General features: G+C 41.9%; 2 protein-coding genes across 4 annotated transcripts; one reads left to right on the plus strand and one right to left on the minus strand.

The window, feature by feature from the left end:
- Positions 1–325: 325 nt before the first annotated feature.
- Positions 326–12,019, plus strand: LOC135498770 (hepatoma-derived growth factor-related protein 2-like). Of its 3 annotated transcripts, none has more exons than XM_064789192.1 (16): positions 326–660; positions 1,135–1,211; positions 1,502–1,661; positions 4,013–4,156; positions 4,280–4,414; positions 4,673–5,022; positions 5,595–5,693; positions 5,985–6,117; positions 6,239–6,499; positions 6,787–6,882; positions 7,241–7,421; positions 7,932–7,999; positions 8,408–8,509; positions 8,711–8,818; positions 9,122–10,012; positions 10,216–12,019. In XM_064789192.1, exons 1-16 carry the CDS (start codon positions 586–588, stop codon positions 10,408–10,410), a joined length of 3,075 nt encoding a protein of 1,024 aa, XP_064645262.1. In that variant the 5' UTR covers positions 326–585; the 3' UTR covers positions 10,411–12,019. The 3 variants fall into 3 exon arrangements, with proteins under 3 accessions (XP_064645262.1, XP_064645263.1, XP_064645264.1); XM_064789193.1 differs by having other exon boundaries at positions 1,502–1,637; XM_064789194.1 differs by lacking the exon at positions 6,239–6,499.
- A 485-nt stretch (positions 12,020–12,504) lies between these two features.
- LOC135498901 (piRNA biogenesis protein EXD1-like) lies at positions 12,505–15,189 on the minus strand. Its single transcript, XM_064789418.1, has 5 exons — positions 15,111–15,189; positions 14,691–14,825; positions 14,379–14,512; positions 13,942–14,249; positions 12,505–13,716 (listed from the first exon to the last, which is right to left on the minus strand). Exons 2-5 carry the CDS (start codon positions 14,803–14,805, stop codon positions 13,527–13,529), a joined length of 747 nt encoding a protein of 248 aa, XP_064645488.1. The 5' UTR covers positions 14,806–14,825; positions 15,111–15,189; the 3' UTR covers positions 12,505–13,526.
- Positions 15,190–20,575: the final 5,386 nt, after the last annotated feature.

Below are 20,575 nucleotides of genomic sequence, written 5' to 3' on the forward strand. Positions count from 1 at the left end.
ATGATGAGTAGCGGTCTAGGTTTCAAAAACTCAAAAAAACCTGACTCTGTCAAAATAACTGCTAAATCAACACTGGCGTACTGTGAGGATCAAGAAATCAATGTTTTTTTAAGAACTACGGTTGACCGCGCGTGAATATAAAAAACTCCCTAATGAGACCAAAGATCACATGACCTCCTAACGCGGATTGGATATAACACCACAGAAATCTCGCGACCAAAACGAGATTTCATGAGACCAAAGATCATATGACCTGCTAACGCGGATTGGATATAACACCAACCGAAATCTCGCGACCAAAACGAGATTTCGATGAGACAAAATGGCCGCCCGGTCAAAAGAGCGGTGCAGCAATCACCTCTAAATTCATCATTTTCTACAAGAGATACATTGCTTTTATCCAATCTGGTGCCATAAATTTTAAGCTTTAATAATAAACGACATACGAGGAGACTTTTAGCGTGATTTGCTAGGTAGTTTTGGAGAAATTGAGATATTGCGTGGTGATTTTTGAAATTTCATTTTCATATTCATTTGCCTGTACATTTGTACACTGTACATTGTGTACAGAATTCGAAACCAAAAATGCCTAAGGTTGAATACAAGCCTGGGGACAAGGTCTTTGCCAAGATGAAGGGCTACCCTCATTGGCCAGCAAGGGTAAGTTTTAACCAATTGCTTTATTTTGTGGCACTTGTCTTTTTGATCTTTTCATCTGGTCCGACTGTCACTGAGTGACTGACCCCGGCTTGGCTGCGTTGCACTTGCAGTTTCATGTTTATTCATGAGAGCCAAGCAGGCAGCACCGCTACAGGTAGTTTCGATGTTAAAGACCCTACGAGTTCTAGGTTTAATTGAAGTTTATGTGACGTAATGTAATGAACCAGTAAGAACCATACGAATAGAAATGTCATGATTTCATGTCTAGTCTTGGTTCTGACAAAACTATTCAATTAGGTAGACCTAGTTCCACAGCGAGTTTACAATCCTCGTTCACGACCCAAAAGAAGGTCATCGGTTGACTAGAAGCGCCACTGTTCAATTGATTTATAGTTGAATACGATCAAACTACGTCATTCCCGATTGTAAATTTTAGCCCTCAATCTGCACCTCACTACCGTAATTCTCTTGCAGATCGACGATGTGCCAGAAGGAGGGGTCAAACCACCAAAGGGAAAATTTGCCATCTTTTTCTATGGGACTCATGAAACGTACGATGTTATTCATTCAATATCTTTGTAACAGTTCAGGCGTAATTACCTTCTCCATTCCATAAAACCTTGAAACTTGTAATTGAATTTGAAAATTTTCATTGGTATTGTGTAAAACTGCATTTCTATTTACCTGAGCCACCAGGAAACATGAACGGTGTACGTTGTGTAAAGTCCTATTTCCTGCACGTGGAAAGTGATGACTGGATCTGCCACAGCCAGCAGAGTCGGAACTAAATAAAGCTGTCAACTTAAAACAATAGAATAAAAGTATTGACTTTCATCCGCAGGGCTTTTATGGCAACAAAGGATCTGTTCCCCTATGAGAAAAATCGCGAGAAATACGCCAAGGAGAATAAACGCGCTGGATTCAATGATGGTTTGTGGGAAATCGAAAATACACCCGAGATAAGATACCACGGGAATGTAAGTATACTGCAGTGTCATCGCGTAAGTAGGAGCTTTTTTTAATCTAGATGTCGGCATGCAGTGTCGCATGTGTAGTGCTTTTCCAGTGTTCTCCCAGGGCTTCTGTCTATGAGGTGCCCCCCCCCCCAAAAAAAAGGTTATATTCTTGACTCCTAAAGCGTTTCTGAAAGTTAAAGAGGCGAAATGTGCTCCTATTTATCAAAACACCTTTAAATGACATCAGATATCAAGTTTGTCTCATGAAAATACCAAGTCCTGGCTGGTGAAGTCCTGGCTGACCAAGTCCTGGCTGACCAAGTAGCTGGCTGACCAAGTATCTGGCTGACCAAGTAGCTGGCTGACCGAGTAGCTGGCTGACCAAGTCCTGGCTGACCAAGTAGCTGGCTGACCAATTCCTGGCTGACCAAGTATCTGGCTGACCAAGTCCTGGCTGACCAGGTCCTGGCTGACCAAGTCCTGGCTGACCAAGTCCTGGCTGACCAAGTCCTGGCTGACCAAGTAGCTGGCTGACCAAGTCCTGGCTGACCAAGTAGCTGGCTGACCAGGTCCTGGCTGACCAAGTCCTGGCTGACCAAGTCCTGGCTGACCAAGTCCTGGCTGACCAAGTCCTGGCTGACCAAGTCCTGGCTGACCAAGTCCTGGCTGACCAAGTCCTGGCTGACCAAGTCCTGGCTGACCAAGTCCTGGCTGACCAAGTCCTGGCTGACCAAGTCCTGGCTGACCAAGTCCTGGCTGACCAAGTCCTGGCTGACCAAGTCCTGGCTGACCAAGTCCTGGCTGACCAAGTCCTGGCTGACCAAGTAGCTGACTGACCAGGTCCTGGTTGACCAAGTAGCTGGCTGACCAAGTCCTGGCTGACCAAGTATCTGGCTGACCAAGTCCTGGCTGACCAAGTATCTGGCTGACCAAGTCCTGGCTGACCAAGTCCTTGCTGACCAACTCCTGGCTGACCAAGTAGCTGGCTGGTAGACTATCGCATGAACATTTTGATGATCGTATGGATATTGCAATGAAGAAATTGAACAATAGTTATATGTTCTGTGGAGAACATTCACTGTTACAACCCTTCAGTCTTGCTGCTTTACACGATGGCCAAAATGACGAAAGCGTTGTTTCCTGTGTGTGAGTAACGAAAACAAAAAACATTGTTCCCGAACAATATTTTGACCCAGACTGTACCCGGTACATAGTCTCACCTCGCTGCTACCGTAGATTCTGCTTAGAGCTTCATGTACATACTCAAAGGTGATCTTCATCACAAGTCTTCCATCATTACAAACCCACTTTGAATTGAACTACCTGTACGCAATGTGTTGACATGGAAATCGCTGTACATCTGTCCCATAACATGCCCTGGCTCCCTCTATTGGCCCCAGTGGCGTACTTGGCAAGATTTAGTTCATAGAAAGTGATTTTGTGGACACGGTGATAGCGTAATCTCAGGGATAGAGCAGTAGGGCTAAAAAAATTTTTGAAATCATTGAAAGAGCAAGATTGCATGCCCTTTGTAATGTAATGATGCAAGACTCTGATATACAGTAGAACCTCTCTATTAAGGACACCATCGGGGATGACGAGTACTGTCCTTAATAGGGAGCTGTCCTGATTAGAGAGGTCAAATTGAATGGAAACCACCTCAACTAGTGTCTCTATTAAGGACACCCTCGGGACTGACAAGTACTGTACTTAATAGAGAGGTGTCCTGATTAGAGAGGTCAAATTGAATGGAAACCACCACTTTGGGACCACAACTAGTGTCCTTAATAGAGAGGTGTCCATAAGGGAAGTTCTACTGTACATGTTGTGACACCTTCTGTCTACTCTAAGTCTATCGCATGATATCTTACAAAAACCAGTTCTTCATTTCTTCACTATCTGAATGTTGTTCTTGACATGTAAAGGATGCAGATGTTGTTTCTCAATCGTTTTGTGATCTGAGAATATGATGAGTTTACAAACATCATAAGTTCAGAGTTCTTCCCAGGTGTCCAGCGCTTCAAATCTCCAATGAAATTAGAAAAAAATAAGACTAAGACTGGATGTAAAGGCTGTTTTATCTTCAAATTACTTGAGAAAATACTCCAGACACTGTTGTGTAAAAACCAGTGGTGTAAAAACCAGGCAATTGAAGTGCCATTTATAATATGACCTGTCACAGCAAAACCAGGCGCATGTCGCTCTGAGCTTGGCAGGTTGAGACGGATTGGTTGTTCATTTCACTGTCGTCTGCCTCTAGTGAAATCTGATGATGTCAATTTCTTCCATTATCTCCTGGTGTCATTGAGGCTCATTGACACGCACCCATTTTGCTGTGACGGGTGAAATTTGTTTTGGTTAGGAGGATTTTGACAAATCTCGTGACTTTCTTCCAGGAGTCTTCAGCAGCGTCTGACGAACCTGAGTCAACGGAGGCAGAGGAAGACGGAGAAGAGGCTGAGGTGGAAGAGGATGCTGGGAATGACGTCAGTGACGAGGAGGGTAGCCTGGTGATTGACGAAGGGGAGGTCACGAAAAAGGTACAGATACAGATTCTGTATGGTCAGAACATCCTCCCTCGGGCCTGCTATATTTGGGGTCCTGAAATATGTCTCATACCTTCCACAACATGGTCGTTTTATGGATGATTCTTCCTCTTTCAGAAGGCAGCCCCCAAAAGGAGGCGCTCCAGTCCCTCGTCAAAACCAGCGAAGAAAGCCAAACTCGCCGATAGCGAGCAGGAAGATGACGACTTTGAGGAGAGTGAACCGCCCTCGGATGATAACTCAGATGATGAGGTTTGTATTTTGTAAACGTTACTTACATACATTTGAATACAGTAGAACCGCGCTTGTGCCTGACAAATGCTGTCCTCAATAGAGAGGTGGCCTGATTATTGAAGTCAAGTTTTTTAGAATTGACCAATTCTGGACCAAAGTCAGTGTTCTTTATAGAGGGATGTCCTTCTAAAAGAGGTAGGCCTATCTACCAAAGGGGGTGCCACTTGATTCAGTTAGAATACCCAAAAAATCAAACTTTTGTATTTCTTTTCTAAGGATTTTGAGGCCGAGGAAAAGAAATCGACAAAGAAAGGTGGTCGAGGTCGAAAGAAAGCGGCAGCATCTAGTGAGGAGGAGGCAGAAGCCTCGGATGTGAGTGAAGATGAAGATCAGTCTGGCTCAGAATATGAAGAGGAAGCACCAAAACCAAAAAAGGGTCGAGCCAAGAAGAAGGCGCCGCCTCCTGACGATAGCGATTCCGACGCAAAACCTAAAAAGGCGCCACGGAAGCGTGCGCCGAAGAAGACGTCGCCGAAGGAGAAGGCGAAGAAGAAGCCAGCTGCGCCCAGGAAGAAGAAGACCGTGTCTGTTTCCAGTGATAGTGTCAGCAGTATTAGTGACAGCAGGTTCGTTATTTGCCAACCGTCTGCTCGGGAATATATGCATTGTGAAGAAGCCGTGTTTAAAGGAGTTCTGTATACAATGTTATCAGAGTTAGCTGCCCCAAAACACATTGCCAAGCCTGGTTAGATGTTTTCACCCTCAGCTTGGGACAAATCCTCTTCTTCTTCTTCTTAATGTTCGATTTTCTGTTTATGACTGTACTACACAACCAGGCCTATGTCTCTAATAAACCTGGCTGTCATCTCTTGTTCCTCCCTTGATCCCCAGAGCTTTGTCTCCATTGATGCACCGTACGGCCATGTGGCCAGTCTCTCAGTGTCCCAGAGAGAGCAGTTCTGGAGCATCGCATGAGGATCGCACTGTAAGAACCAGGCCTATGTCTCTAATAAACCTGGCTGTCATCTCTTGTTCCTCCCTTGATCCCCAGAGCTTAGTCTCCATTGATGCACCGTATGGCCTTGTGGCCAGTCTCTCAGTGTCCCAGAGAGAGCAGTTCTGGAGCACAAGTTCTGGAAGACTTGTTTACACACCCTGGCCCAGGCAAATTTGATCGGAATATTTCCTCTATTTCTAGTGATGAAGATGGTCCTCCCAAGAAGAAGCAGGACTGGAAGGCAAGGGACGCCCAGAGGAGGGCAGAGATTGAGCAGAAGCTGCGTGAGGCCGAAGAAAGGTAGGACACCAACAATAAGGTTGAGCGATAGCTTAAAGCGAATTTTGCAATACAATGCCCCTACCCTAGCCTCAGTTGATATCAATGCATCAAGTCATTACATTATGGAATTCCCATACACGACTTTCTGAATGGAACCTTATTGTCAACATTGGCCTTGTGTAGACAGATACATACCAAGTTTCATCAAATTTGTCTGCATGATAATTGCACTATGGCATTGTGTATAACTGCATTTCTATTTCCGTGACCACTAGTAATTATGTGCGACGTACACCTTTGATATTTCAGGAAACGGAAGGAGGAGGAAGAAAGGATTCGGTTGGCGAGAGAAGAGTTGAAAAAGGAGCGTGCTGAGTTGGACAGTGAGAGTGAGGAAGAAAAAGTGAAGACGCCTGGGAAAAAAAAGGCTAGAAAACCGAAGGTATTTATTTATTTGCTGAGTGCTAGACAAGAGTCACTACACCACAGTCTCTCCTAAAGATGTTGAACCAAACACACTAAAGAATACTGCCCCTCCTTAACATGCATAATTTGCCCTTTAGGAGCCTAAAGTCCCTAAGAAGAAACCAAAAGCAAAAGAAAAGAAAAAGGAGGCCTCAGAAGATGAAGCCGAAGAAAAAATGTCCGAAGGTGATGAGGAGAAGCCAGCAGAGGATAAATCTGCTGATGATAGATTTGAGGCGGAGGATACAAAAACTAAGAAGAAAAAAATTCTGAGTTCCGATGAGGAGAGTGATGAGGCGGGGGTGCGGCGTACGAAACGCACGCCGAAGAAGAAGAAGAAGTTTAGCAGCGATAGTGAAGTAGGTTTTGTTTAGGTCTCTGAGTACTTCACGGCTGATGACAGCGGTTATGGTTATGGTAAGGCAACCATAACCGCTTGGGTTGTTGCAAAATATGGACGCAGTGAAAAAATATCGATATCACATTTCGTTGTTTAGGTCGAGGTGTTTTGGAATTGAAATTGATACCTGAAATTCGGTGATGGTTGCCTCACCAAATACTGCTCGGGAGTTGTCTTTAGGGACAAGCTGGACCTTGGCTATATGTTGGTGGAATTTAAAAGGTAGATGTGTTTGTAATGTTGCAGGAGGAAAAGAAAAAGGAAAAATCGAAGAAAAGCGAGGAGAAAACAGCGAAAAAACAACCAGAGCCTAAAAAGGAGAAGAGAAAGTCAGAAGATCAGGTAAATAATGAAAGTAGATAAATAATGGCAATGATGGTCCTTCAAATGAGACTTATAACCAATGTTCCTTGTACAGTGGAACCACCCTCAGCAGACACCTCCCTTTTAAGGACAACCTCTCTGTCAGGGACACTAGTTTTGTTCCGAAATTGGTTATTTTCATTTTATTTGACTTCTCTAATCAGGACGCCTCTCTATAAAAGACAGCACTTGGCAGTCCTGATGGTGTCCTTAATAGAGAGGTTCTACTGAGGTGTCTTTGCAAGGACAAGTAAAGACCCCACCAAGTTAGAAACATGAGTAGCTTGCGTGGACTTCTGAAGAAGGAAAAAGCATTTCGTTATTTATTTTGTTGCAGAGTGCCAAACAAGCCGAGGCCAAGCGCCGGGCCGAGCAGCGTAAAAAACAGGACGAGGAGCGAAAACGTATCGACGAGGAAAACCGACGGAAGAAAGCGGAACGATTGAAAGAAATGGAACGAGAGAAGGAGAGACGCAAGCAACAGAAACTGGAACAAAAGAAGAAGGACAAAATTCACAGTACGTTGTGTTTCCCTGATGAGTTACCTGAGAGGTTGGGTTTGACACCCGACTAACATAGTACATGGCTTTGGACCATGTGCAAGTCACTTTACTTTGAGCAATTTGTCGCGAGTCTGAAATGTACTGCCATGTACACCAAAAAGGTGTTGAACTGACTGGGTCTGTTTTCAAAAATGACGTTTCCAATCAAGTGTGTCAATCTGTATGTAGTCCACCTATCTCTCCCTCTCATCGTATACAAACCAAAAGGCCTAGTGGTTAAGGCATTTGCCTTGTGTACGGAAGTCAAAGGTCTGAGGCCCGCTGGCAACCTCTTTCCGATGTGGTCGGTCGGTTAGCCGCCAGCTTGTTGAATATAGGGTATGAACTGCCTTCTCGCCAGGTGCCTTGCATTAGTTAAGAGTTTGGAAGTAAAGAGTGTCCAAGTCAAAGCTTGCTGGCCCTTTCATAAGGGGTGACACTATGATAAACAAACGAGATCTTCTCACCGCGCTATTTTTCCTGCAGATATCCACGCTGAAGCAATAGAGCAGATGGACTTGGAAATCAAGAAATCTCTCAGCTGTGAAAATCCAGTGAGTTTTGTTTTGCTGTTCTGGGCTGTTGGTGTGGCCTATTGAAAACAACAGCATCGGTCACATCAAATGTGCTCTATGTGATTCCGTTGAGGGCGAATCTTCTCAGGTTCTTTCAAGTGGCCTACTTTCCCCCTCCACTACAACTCACTTAAATGTTGTCTAGAGAGCCTGTGGAGAGTGAAGTTAGCTCACAGGCCCTTTTTTCTGCCCGGCAGCCCCCCCCAGAGTACCCCTATATGGAGACTTATAGTCACAGCTGTTGTGGAGCGCTTTGGTACAGCCCCTGTCAATAAAAAGCTCATTGTGAAGTGCTTGTATCATTCAGCGTGTGAATATATCAAATTTAGCAAATAAAGCGCAATCATTGTGCTCATATCAATCATCTTCTCACTTTCTTTCCTTCAGGATATCGACAAGTGTATTACAATCATGTGTGATCTCGAAAATCTACACCTTTCCCCGCTGCATGTGAAGAAAAACCCTAGTATCCTGAACACAATCAAAAAGGTTAGTGCCTTGTTCGCCCTTTGGAGTCAGCTGCGAGCTCTCTGAGCAGCTCCCACCTCTCCGAGTAATGGCCAGCCACCTCTCAGAGCAAAGCCAGTCTCTAACAGAAGACCACCATGTCCTAATCTTTGATAAGTTTTGACAATTCTTTGACCTTTTTTGCGATTATTTCAGTGTCATCTTCATCGTCTCTCTTTCCAGTGCCGGAAATATAAAAAGAATGAGCGTGTTCGTCAGAAGGCAGAATATATCTACAATAAGTTCAAGGCGATGTTCTTGGCGCTTGGAAATGACGAGCAGTTTCATCAGGTACGCAAATGTTATTTCTGCTAAGGGCAGAGGGACGCCCCAGTTTGTCAGTCCCGATGGATGTTCGTGATTGAAGGCTTGGCCTGCTCACACGGATGCAGCATCCATCATCATCAGCAAGATGCTGTGCCTCTTTACAAGTCTAGTCGCTGGCCCTGGTGAATGTTGCGCCTTTCCCATTGATTTTGTATCCCCTGCCAATGGATGACTTCATGAGTCAATTTCAATTTCACGAAACTGCTGAATGACGTCAAATATCTCTTGAGTTTGCAGTGATTTCTCATTCTGTTGTATTTTCTGCAGGTACGACTTGCAGTGGATGAAACGCATCAAAAAGAGATTAATGAGGCTGCGGAGAAAGACCAGGAGATGGAAAAAACGGAGATTGCCGAAACGGACGCGTCCAAGGAAGACAAGGAGAACCAACTTTCGGAAGGAAATACTCCAGAACGGATTGAAGTGATCGAAAAACCTCCCGTCTCCTTGGAAACGGTGGAGGAGAAAACTGAAAATGTTGATGAAACGAACGTTGATAGTGTGACGGAAACAGAAAACGTCGAATCGGCGGAAATTGAAAATTCGGAGATTTCTCAAACGGATGAAAAAGTGCTTGAAGTTCAACCGGAGGAAAAGGAGGCTGATCCTGAACCGGTTGCTATGGAAACTGAACCGGTTCCTATGGAAACTGAAACTGATACTGAAACTGCACCGGTTGGACCGGTTGAACCGGAGCAAGCGCCTGTGGTGAGTGAACCGGAACCGGTTGCGTTACCGGATAGTGCGGAGTCGCCACCGGTTGAGGACAGTACGGAAACCAAACCAGTTGAGGTAGCAGATGATTTGGAAAAACCTAAAGTTCCGGAAACCAGTCTCATTCCGGATGCGCCGGAATCACCCGGTTTAGAACCGATTGATAGTCCGGATGATATGGGTAACGATGATATGGACATGGAAATTGATTTAGCGCCGCCTGGTGGCAATGAAAGTGACGATAGCGTGGCGACGCCATTGCAGGATGAACCGGTGTATGAGGAACCGAAATCTGACGTGGTTCCAGGTGAGGGTGCAGATGGCGCCGGTGCTGTGACTGCGACAGACTTTAGTAGTATATTTCCGAGTGCTACGAATAACGTCTCCGAAAAAGTCGAGGAGGAAAAAACGGAAGAGGAGGAAGGTGATGAAGAACCAGATGAGGTAGGGATAATTTTTTTTGATTCTTAAAATCTTCCTTGCAGTTGGCAGTTTGTTCTCCAAATAGAACACAGTATTCCTCAGTTCAGCTTGCACTCCAAAACATGACTCTAGAAGTCTTCTGTCACATGCACCTATGATAGTTAATAAAGTATGGTATGATATTTTAAAGATTCCTACGCTAATTCCTTGTTATTTCCTCCCAGACTGGACACCTCGACCTCGAGGCACGGATCGCACAGATCATCAAAAATACAGAGGAGACCACGAATTTTCGAGAAACGGAAAAGGAGAAGACACCACCACCGCCAGCGCCACCGAAGAAGGTCGAGGAACCATCGGAGATGGAGGAAGACCCACTCATTGATGATGATGAGTTACATAACTTACTCGGGATCTGAAGCGATTGCATTTTATACTGTGTTGAAATCAGAACTTTACAGCATAGTGAAATCCTGACTTAGTCTATGCTTTCTGTGGCTCTCAAAGTTACTTTGTGTAAAATATTTGAAGGGGGACTGCATTTTATTCTTATTGATATATTGCGCTGAACACACTTGTGGATGGGTATCCATTCTCCAAGCAGATCTTAGAATGCTGTGTCTGCCGACCTAGGTTTCCATGACACAATGTCGTCACAGGCGCATGAAAATACCAAAATTGACCAATCAGTAGACAGGTATCCATTCTCCAAGCAGATCAAAGAATGCTCTCTGCCAACCTAGGTTTGCATGAGACCATCTGAACACGGGCGTGTGAAAATACCGAAAGCAACCAATCAGAAAGCAAGAGCTGAACCAAAAAAAACCTACAAAAAACACACTCAAACAGGACATGAAAGAGTGATGTGTCTATTGTTATTGCTATGAATCTGGTATTTTCATGTGCCTGTGATTACTTCAAGACTTCAGCAATGTGACCAGTCTAGGCTGTCACAGTTTTTTCTGGCTTTTCTACTTGACCACGGACATGGAAATTCATGTTTCCAATCGAGAGGAGGGCATTAGGTAGCTACATGTATGTAAGTGCAAATAATTTTTTACCAAAAGTTGAACTTCCTAACTTCGTCGTGCGCACTGCCAGTTTAGTATGCTTTTAGTTAGTTTCAATGATGAAAAATTACTCGTAATTGTTATTGCAATTTTCGTGTTGTAAAGATGATGAGTACGATGCTTAAATTGTCAAAAAGCTTTTGAGTGAGAGCAGAAGTTTGCTTCCATTTCTAAAAGTATTATAAGGAATTGAGTCAGATAGAGCAATATTACATTGACTAATGTCACAACTACTGCCGTACTGGGGGACATATTAAAGGGAGAACTTTGGCGTGAGATATTTTGGTTTTTCATACAAAAATGGCTTCCAGCAGGGCCGAGTCTTCTCTAAACAGGATAATTGGAAAAAACATTGAACTGCAGTGAAACAATGCACTAGAGTGGGGTGTTACCATAGGCCTACCTGAAGTTCACAAGTCCTGTCAAAGTATCTCGTAACATTGGTGAAGATCTAAAGAGATCAGCATTAGTGTGATTCTACAAGTGGTAGGAAGCAGTCGTCAGGTAAATATCGCGCTGAAGTTGCCCTTTTTCAGTTTTCAGAGTCCAATTTTTACGTGGGAACTGTTAAAATCGATATTGAATCAATTGTTATTTCTGTGTGTTGAAGATGTTAACACACCTTGAATCACGCCGCAAACAGGCGATTTAAATCACTGCCACTTGCAATGTAAATTGCATGTGATGATAATCGCATGTTTGCGTTAGTCATCTCTGGTCATTGTGACTTGCGAGTCGAAATCAAACCCAGGGAATACTGGTTTTACCTGCAGACAAGTGCCTTTTGTTGCACATCGCAATGATTTAAGTCACCCGTTGCACTCTAGTTTTACAGATTTATATCCAGTAGTAGAGAATGTCAAGTGTCAGATAACCACCTTGCAGCCAGAGATAAGTTAAAACTGATGTATATATTTCTTTTCAACGATAGTGTGGAAAGGTGAATTGCCTGGAATAAAACATTTATAGAAATATTAAGGTTTTGTTTTCTGTTTGCCAAATGTCGCCGTCTGCTTGGTCAGTGTTGGGCAACACATCACACGCCCCGAATCGTGATGGATTGTGGATGAATTGCACTGGAACAGAGATTGGGCGATATGAATAAAGAGTAGTAAATGCTTTTATCTAAAACTCCATGTACATTTACACTTGGCCTTTCTGTACAAAAATTGAAGTAAAACCATTTGCTAGCCTTTATTCATATCACCCAATATATGCACTTTTTCTGGTGACAGTCCAACGACATACTGCTAACCGTTCATTTATCCATTAACTAACACTTGAGTAGAGCAGGCCATTCAGAGCACCTGGGAGGAATTTCTCTGGAAGCAGACGGTGTTTAAGGAAGGTGACAATGGGTTAATTCACCAACTTTCAGCTTCGAGAACATTACATGGTTTACAGTAAACAAGAGGACTAACAAAGTATGTACATTGTGTACATGAGATCAAGTTTTATTATGGATGTGCCTAAAAGCAACACAAATTATATATATATATATCACAGGGGAATATTCATCACAGAAAGACAACATCACAATCTGAGCATATCTGAAGACAGGTAAGTCACAAATCGAGTATATTTTCAAACAAATTAGACATAATCTGAGTATATCGGAAGACATGCATCACAATCTGAGTCTATTTCACAATCGGAGTACATTTGAAAAGACATTAGTCAGAATCTAAACGTCTGAAGACAGATTAGTCACAAACGGAGTATATTTGAAAACACACGTGTCACTAGTTGAGTATATTGCAGTCACTTTGTCACAGTCTGGCGTTGCACAGTATTCAAAAACACATTTGGAAAGATTTTGGCAGAGACATATCGCAGAATATATTTTATATGTGACTGAAATTAACAAGCTGACACCTAATTATTTCAAAACAAATACAAGTTGTGTTAAAAAGCAGAAGAATCTAGATAAAACGAGTGTAAAACTTTGAGTAAATACAATAGCAAAATAGACTGTTAGCTATCACACAAATATATGTATACAAATATTGCAGTTGTGGAAAAAATATATGTACAAAATAAAAAGTTGAGATCTGTACTCAAAAAGATACCTCGATATTTTCGATGAGTATCTGTAATTTGTTATTGAGACAATGATCACATGATCTGATCACATGATCACATCATGCTGACAAATCCATGACTTCACCATGTTGGCATAATGTATGATCACATTTTGGCAATAAACACGCTCACATCATATGCATGATCACTTTGTTACCTATCCGTGGTCACATGTGTGCATGATCACATCATGCAGATGATCATCATCTTGACAATAAACCAACTAATGGAAGAGACAAACTAACAAGATTTAGCTCTCAAATTCAAACTGGACATCAAATACTGAAAAGAATACTGTTTTGGCAAGAAAGTTTTATGTCTGCACAAAATCATGTTGTGCAAATGTCCCTCGTTGCCACAGCTCTTAAGGGTTAATTAACCCCTTATATTGCACTCACACCCTCTGCGTGACTCTGCTTAATCAGCATGGCCTGATCTTTGCTGAACTGTAGTGTTGGTACGTCCGTACGTCTTGGCGTTGCATAGTTTTGCTTCTTCCCCTTCTTGGGTTTGATCAAGGCTTGAGTGTACGCCTGGCACTGATCCGACATAACTTTCCAGTTCTCGATATGACTGAAAGACAAGAAATGCTTTAAATGCCATGAAGAAGGGAATGGTATTACTAGAAAGTCGGATCGAAAATTTCTGTAACGGATTAGCATAGGCACCAATATTTTTTAGGGATTTTAGATGAACAGTCAGTAGGGTCGGGAGTTAATAGTTTTTGATCATTGGAAATCAGGACAGGGCCTTTTTAATTATAGCCAACTTCAGGCATCAACCAATCAAAACACTTACGCAGAAAGTTTCCCATGAAGCATCAAACACAATGCAGCGACCTCCGCGCTGAGTGTTTTAAGCAAGTCTTTCGGCAAAGGCCGCTGTGACCAAAATACGCTACAGTCGCTGGGTTCTTCCGGAAAGCAGACATCTGATTGGTTGACGGAGCATTTTTTTGCAAGGTGGTAGAGGCTGATCATTCGGCCCTGCAGTCCTTGCTTCTCCAGGACGAGAGAATATGCCACCTGAGTATCGAACACGCTGCGTAGGTGAATACCAAACTGTTTTAAGAGGGCAGCACTGTCTTTACGGCAGTCGTGCATGACCTGAAAGGCGTGGAAAGGGTGTGTAACAGTTGGATGAGTGAGGAAGGACATAAACAAGGGATGTATCAATGTATTTTTAATGATTTTGAAGGCAATTTCAGCCATGAGAAAGTGACAAGACTTGTTTACCTTTGTAACTTCAGCTGATTGCAGCAACCTGTGAAGGCCACCATTGATCATAATATTCTTATTCGTCACATCTTTGATATCGAATATGTAAACTCGGCCACTAGACGTCGCCACTTGGACTAGTACAAGCTGACCTGCAAATAGAACATCATTGTGCAATGACCTCCTGGAAACAGCTAGAGGGATCAAGGGCAGAATCCTGGAGCTGGAAATAGGGGGTGGGCATGCACTGGCCAGGCCAAAAAAACCATTGATGTACTAGTGCATGTAGACAGTAGCTTGTGATGTGAGATTGCCTCCAAACCAACCTACCTGTCGTATAATTTTTCTTGATGGTCACGCCAATGACTGGGGCCTCATGGGATAGGATGTGATCAACGGCCTTCTTGGTTTGATCACACGACTCCACAAGTTTGATTCGACTCATATTTTGTTCTGTAATTGCCACTGTATAAAGAAGAAAAATAGAATGAGAAATCTTAATCGAACCAAGTCTTCCAAGTCTCAACTCTAAATTTCAACAACTATGAAATCTGAAAAGACCTAATCGCGAAAAGACCCAATCGGGTCATGAGGCCTTGTCCAATCCGACCAAGACAAATTTTCGTATGAAAAAAGTTCTCCGCAATCAAGCTAAAATACATGACCTTCAGCCCGACAGCCAACAAAACCGACATGTACGGCACTAGAAATATCACCAAATGGTGACCAGCGTAAATCAACCTCACGTACCTCACTGAATACTGTAAAATAACACTTTATTTACACTTTATTTGAAGTTTTGGCATCTTTTCGCGTCCTTGGCTACGGTACTTTCTTATCTTCCACGCAATAATTGTGTGAAGAGTTTAGTTACAGTTAGTGAGTAGATGTGGCGCCACTACCTAATTGATTGGCTGGTGTTTTCCCAACTTTAATGGATTCTTGCGTTAAAAAAAGTTGAACGTAAATTTAAGAACATGTTAATAGTCAAAGAGAAAAACATAAGAATTCTTTTCATAGAAACCCAAACAGGTAAATAATAGTAATTTGCACTTTTTTTTCATGCATTCGTTTTTAAAGATGCGAACTATAAATCAAAATCTTATTGTCGAACCCACACTATGCATTTCTGATCCTTGCGTGACTGTGCGTGCAGCGTACCGGGAGCGATTTTGACACTAGAGGCGCTGATTTCGTTCCTCACTGGGGCGAGTTTGTGTTTGCGGAACCTCTGTGAGCTGGGCGTTCCTCAAGCGATTCATCAACACAAGAAATCGTTAATCAGTGACGAGTCATCGATACATAAACAGTGGAACCTCTGTTACCGGACACCTCTCTATTAAGGACAACTTCTCTGTTGAGGACACTAGTTTTGGTCGCAAATTGGTTGTTTCCATTCAATTTGATCTCTCTAATCAGGACACCTCTCTATTAAGGACAGCACTTGTCAGTCCCGAGGGTGTATGTGTAACAAGTATATACATGTACATTGTAATCTGATCTGGCAGAGTGAAAATTACAAGTAATTTCAAATTGATTGAATCTCAACGAAATTTTGTTTACAACTTTCTGATGGTAACACAAATATATCCTGCAAATTTCAGCTCAGAATCTTAAGTTGTTCATAATATTTTGAAGTACATGTGTATTGAAAAATATTACCCTGAAGCCACTATGGTTATTCCACCAGCTGGCAGAGGGAAAATTACAATTTGATTTCAAATTGATTGAATCTTAACATCATTTTGTGTACAACTTCCCGACAGTAACACGAATATATCCTGGAAATGTCAGCTCAGAAATTCAAGTTGTTTATAATATTTTGAAGTATTTAAAAAAAGACCTGCTTGCCACTGCACTGTGACTATGGATATTCCAGCTGGCAGAGGGAAAATTACAGGTTGCATATTAGTGTACCGTATGAGGATTGATCAAAACAAAATCTACAGATATTTTTCTCTGAAGTGGGCGTCGTCCGATATCACCTTAACACCTTCAGCACCGAACCAGAAATCTACGTGGCCCAAATCCCCCTTCTTTGAGCTGGTAATCGGAGTCTCGTGGACTTCATGGAAGAACTATGCCATCGCCATCTTCAGGGCAAGATAGGAACTGATAGTACCGTTTGGTCTTTTCAGTTCCTATCTTGCCCTGAAGATGGCGATGGCGTAGTTCAGAACTTTAAATGACTTCATGAAAGAACTACGCCATCGCCATCTTCAGGGCATGGGAAGAACTGGAAAGACCTCTTCTTGTCTTTTCAGTTCCTATCTTGCCCTGAAGATGGCGATGGCGTAGTTCTTTCATGAAGTCCATGAAACTCCGACAACCAGCTCAAAGGGGAGGGGATTTTAGGCCACCCAGATCCACGTGGTTCGGCGCTGAAGGTGTTAAACAGGAATTACTAAAGGCGAACAAGTTGAGGAGAATATTTGGAGCTTCTCTATTGAAGTCTTTGAAGACATAAATGCTTCGAAACCTCTCTATTAAAGGGTCGAAGGGACAACTTGGTAGTTACCTGGCCAGGATGATAATGACTCTGCTTGCCACCATGCGCCGCCACCAGTAGTATCACGTGAACGAGGTAGCGGGACGGTGTTACGAGGCAGTCCTATGGTGACAACCAGTTCCATTGCATTGTTTATTGCAGTTCAATGACGTTTCAATTATCCTGTCTGGAGAAGTCACGGCCCAGCTGGAAGTCATTTTTGTATGAAAAACCAACATATCTCATACCCGAGTTGTCCCTTTAACAAGAATTAATAAAAACTAATAATTCTTGCACTAAAAACGAAATATCGAGCGATTTCTAAAAAAAGTCGTGAGGAGAATGATGATGTTCGTACAATAACAATATAACCTTATGTAGAAAGTCGATGGGAAGAAGACTGCATAAATGTGGGTGGGGCCGGGAGGGTGTGGTCATGGATTCTTATTTCTGCTCACATTTCAAATGGGGCTACCGAAGGGCAAGGTTCGCGCGACATAATAAATTTCAGTTCGGTTCTTAAAACTGAGGAGTTGCGTTAACAATGAGTTTTTACTTTTAGCAAAGTGACAGAAAACTGCCCCCCCCCCCCCCCTGGAAAATGGCCTATTAGTTTTGAACGTGTTTCTGTAATACCTTAAGGTAACCAGACAGTCTGGTTACTCTGAGGTAATACCTTAGACTTAATAAAGGCCCAATGCAGTCACGTGCCACTGAAGCTTAATTAGGTAATATCAGAGTCTTTCAAATAATTGAGTTCGGACCATACTCGGGCCTGCATAACATCATACATCGTCTCAATTAAGATTTAAAGGCCAACCCAGCCTTCCAATTTAGATTTAAAGGCTCAGTTAATCATTTAAGCATTACAATTGATTTAAAGGCCCGGTACAGCTTAATCTTGTTGAGCCCTAATTGATTCACTTTATCCCTAATTGGCCTAATTGGTGAAATTGATCATGTGGTCAAAATTAAATGGTCTGCACAACTGAAAAAAGAGTAAGTTTATTCGAATGACATAGCAATACTTAGCAACAGTTTCTGCCCAGTGAAATGTATGTAAATCAAACTATCAGAATAACCCGGCTCATTATAAATGCACTCCCAGCCTCAGAGTTACATCGTACAGCCCATAATAGTATGCCAGAGCTGATACTGGCTGTTGTACAGATTGGTTCGTCTCCCTGCGATATCATTATATTTTTAGTTATATCTTAAGAACTGTAAAAGCTATGTAATGCAAATCAATCTGTATTAAAGAAAATTGTATTATTTGGGTCACATTTTTGTTTTTGTAGGTTTTGATACGGTGGCCCATTAGGGACATCATGTTTTTTTTTAGATTCAAATACGATTTTTTTTTCTCGAATTTTCTCCACGGAATTAAGTATTTTCTCCGCGGAAATAACATTTATCTCCACGGAAATAAATACTTTTCTCCACGGAAATAACATTTATCTCCACGGAAATAAATACTTTTCTCCACGGAAATAAATACTTTTCTCCACGGAAATAACATTTATCTCCACGGAAATAACATTTATCTCCACGGAAATAAATACTTTTCTCCACGGAAATAAATATTTTTCTCCACGGAAATAACATTTATCTCCACGGAAATAAATACTTTTCTCCACGGAAATAAATACTTTTCTCCACGGAAATAACATTTATCTCCACGGAAATAACATTTATCTCCACGGAAATAAATACTTTTCTCCACGGAAATAAATACTTTTCTCCACGGAAATAACATTTATCTCCACGGAAATAAATACTTTTCTCCACGGAAATAAATACTTTTCTCCACGGAAATAACATTTATCTCCACGGAAATAACATTTATCTCCACGGAAATAAATACTTTTCTCCACGGAAATAAATACTTTTCTCCACGGAATTAAGTATTTTCTCCGCGGAAATAACATTTATCTCCACGGAAATAAATACTTTTCTCCACGGAAATAAATACTTTTCTCCACGGAATTAAGTATTTTCTCCGCGGAAATAACATTTATCTCCACGGAAATAAATACTTTTCTCCACGGAAATAAATACTTTTCTCCACGGAATTAAGTATTTTCTCCGCGGAAATAAATAATTGATTCCGCTGATATGATTGGTCCTGCATTTTAGAGGACGAGGTCAAGGTGAAACTATTAACCCTTAAACCCCAACCTTGCGGTAGGCTCGGGAACCAAGCTGTACAGGCGCTGCCCGCTGGAACACGAGGCCGCTTGTCAATCCCGTTTGACATTGTCAGATCTGACTATACGTGTATAGTGTTGGCATGAAGACTGTGGAAGATGTAAGTAACACGATGATTGTCAGATTTGATACGTTTTGAATCATAAAAATGCAGTTGGTAGCATCTTTGTAGAGTGGCCTAGTATCAGTGAAGAAAACGGTACGTGGAGACCCACTGCCGATGTTATGTATAGCTAGCTATCGCGCGCAGTAGCTAGCTATACATAACATCGGCAGTGGGTCTCCACGTACCGTTTTCTTCACTGATACTAGGCCACTCTACAAAGATGCTACCAACTGCATTTTTATGATTCAAAACGTATCAAATCTGACAATCATCGTGTTACTTACATCTTCCACAGTCTTCATGCCAACACTATACACGTATAGTCAGATCTGACAATGTCAAACGGGATTGACAAGCGGCCTCGTGTTCCAGCGGGCAGCGCCTGTACAGCTTGGTTCCCGAGCCTACCGCAAGGTTGGGGTTTAAGGGTTAATAGTTTCACCTTGACCTCGTCCTCTAAAATGCAGGACCAATCATATCAGCGGAATCAATTATTTATTTCCGCGGAGAAAATACTTAATTCCGTGGAGAAAAGTATTTATTTCCGTGGAGAAAAGTATTTATTTCCGTGGAGATAAATGTTATTTCCGCGGAGAAAATACTTAATTCCGTGGAGAAAAGTATTTATTTCCGTGGAGAAAAGTATTTATTTCCGTGGAGAAAAGTATTTATTTCCGTGGAGATAAATGTTATTTCCGCGGAGAAAATACTTAATTCCGTGGAGAAAAGTATTTATTTCCGTGGAGAAAAGTATTTATTTCCGTGGAGATAAATGTTATTTCCGCGGAGAAAATACTTAATTCCGTGGAGAAAAGTATTTATTTCCGTGGAGAAAAGTATTTATTTCCGTGGAGATAAATGTTATTTCCGTGGAGATAAATGTTATTTCCGTGGAGAAAAGTATTTATTTCCGTGGAGAAAAGTATTTATTTCCGTGGAGATAAATGTTATTTCCGTGGAGAAAAGTATTTATTTCCGTGGAGAAAAGTATTTATTTCCGTGGAGATAAATGTTATTTCCGTGGAGATAAATGTTATTTCCGTGGAGAAAAGTATTTATTTCCGTGGAGAAAAGTATTTATTTCCGTGGAGATAAATGTTATTTCCGTGGAGAAAAATATTTATTTCCGTGGAGAAAAGTATTTATTTCCGTGGAGAAAAGTATTTATTTCCGTGGAGAAAAGTATTTATTTCCGTGGAGATAAATGTTATTTCCGTGGAGATAAATGTTATTTCCGTGGAGAAAAGTATTTATTTCCGTGGAGAAAAGTATTTATTTCCGTGGAGAAAAGTATTTATTTCCGTGGAGATAAATGTTATTTCCGTGGAGAAAAATATTTATTTCCGTGGAGAAAAGTATTTATTTCCGTGGAGAAAAGTATTTATTTCCGTGGAGAAAAGTATTTATTTCCGT

Source organism: Lineus longissimus, chromosome 14 (assembly GCF_910592395.1).
Source record: "Lineus longissimus chromosome 14, tnLinLong1.2, whole genome shotgun sequence".
In the NCBI taxonomy this organism is placed as follows: Eukaryota; Metazoa; Nemertea; class Pilidiophora; order Heteronemertea; family Lineidae; genus Lineus; species Lineus longissimus.

Excerpts from the sequence above, each read along its gene's own strand:
- LOC135498901 (XM_064789418.1), bottom strand. The coding sequence starts at position 14,805 with ATGAGTCGAATCAAACTTGTGGAGTCGTGTGATCAAACCAAGAAGGCC. Across the intron at positions 14,513-14,690 it reads CAAGAAAAATTATACGACAG|GTCAGCTTGTACTAGTCCAA; the intron begins GTAGGTTGGTTT and ends TTCTATTTGCAG. Across the intron at positions 13,717-13,941 it reads CTTCATGGGAAACTTTCTGC|TCATATCGAGAACTGGAAAG; the intron begins GTAAGTGTTTTG and ends CTTGTCTTTCAG.
- LOC135498770 (XM_064789192.1), top strand. The coding sequence starts at position 586 with ATGCCTAAGGTTGAATACAAGCCTGGGGACAAGGTCTTTGCCAAGATG. Across the intron at positions 4,415-4,672 it reads ATGATAACTCAGATGATGAG|GATTTTGAGGCCGAGGAAAA; the intron begins GTTTGTATTTTG and ends TTCTTTTCTAAG. Across the intron at positions 8,000-8,407 it reads CTCTCAGCTGTGAAAATCCA|GATATCGACAAGTGTATTAC; the intron begins GTGAGTTTTGTT and ends TCTTTCCTTCAG.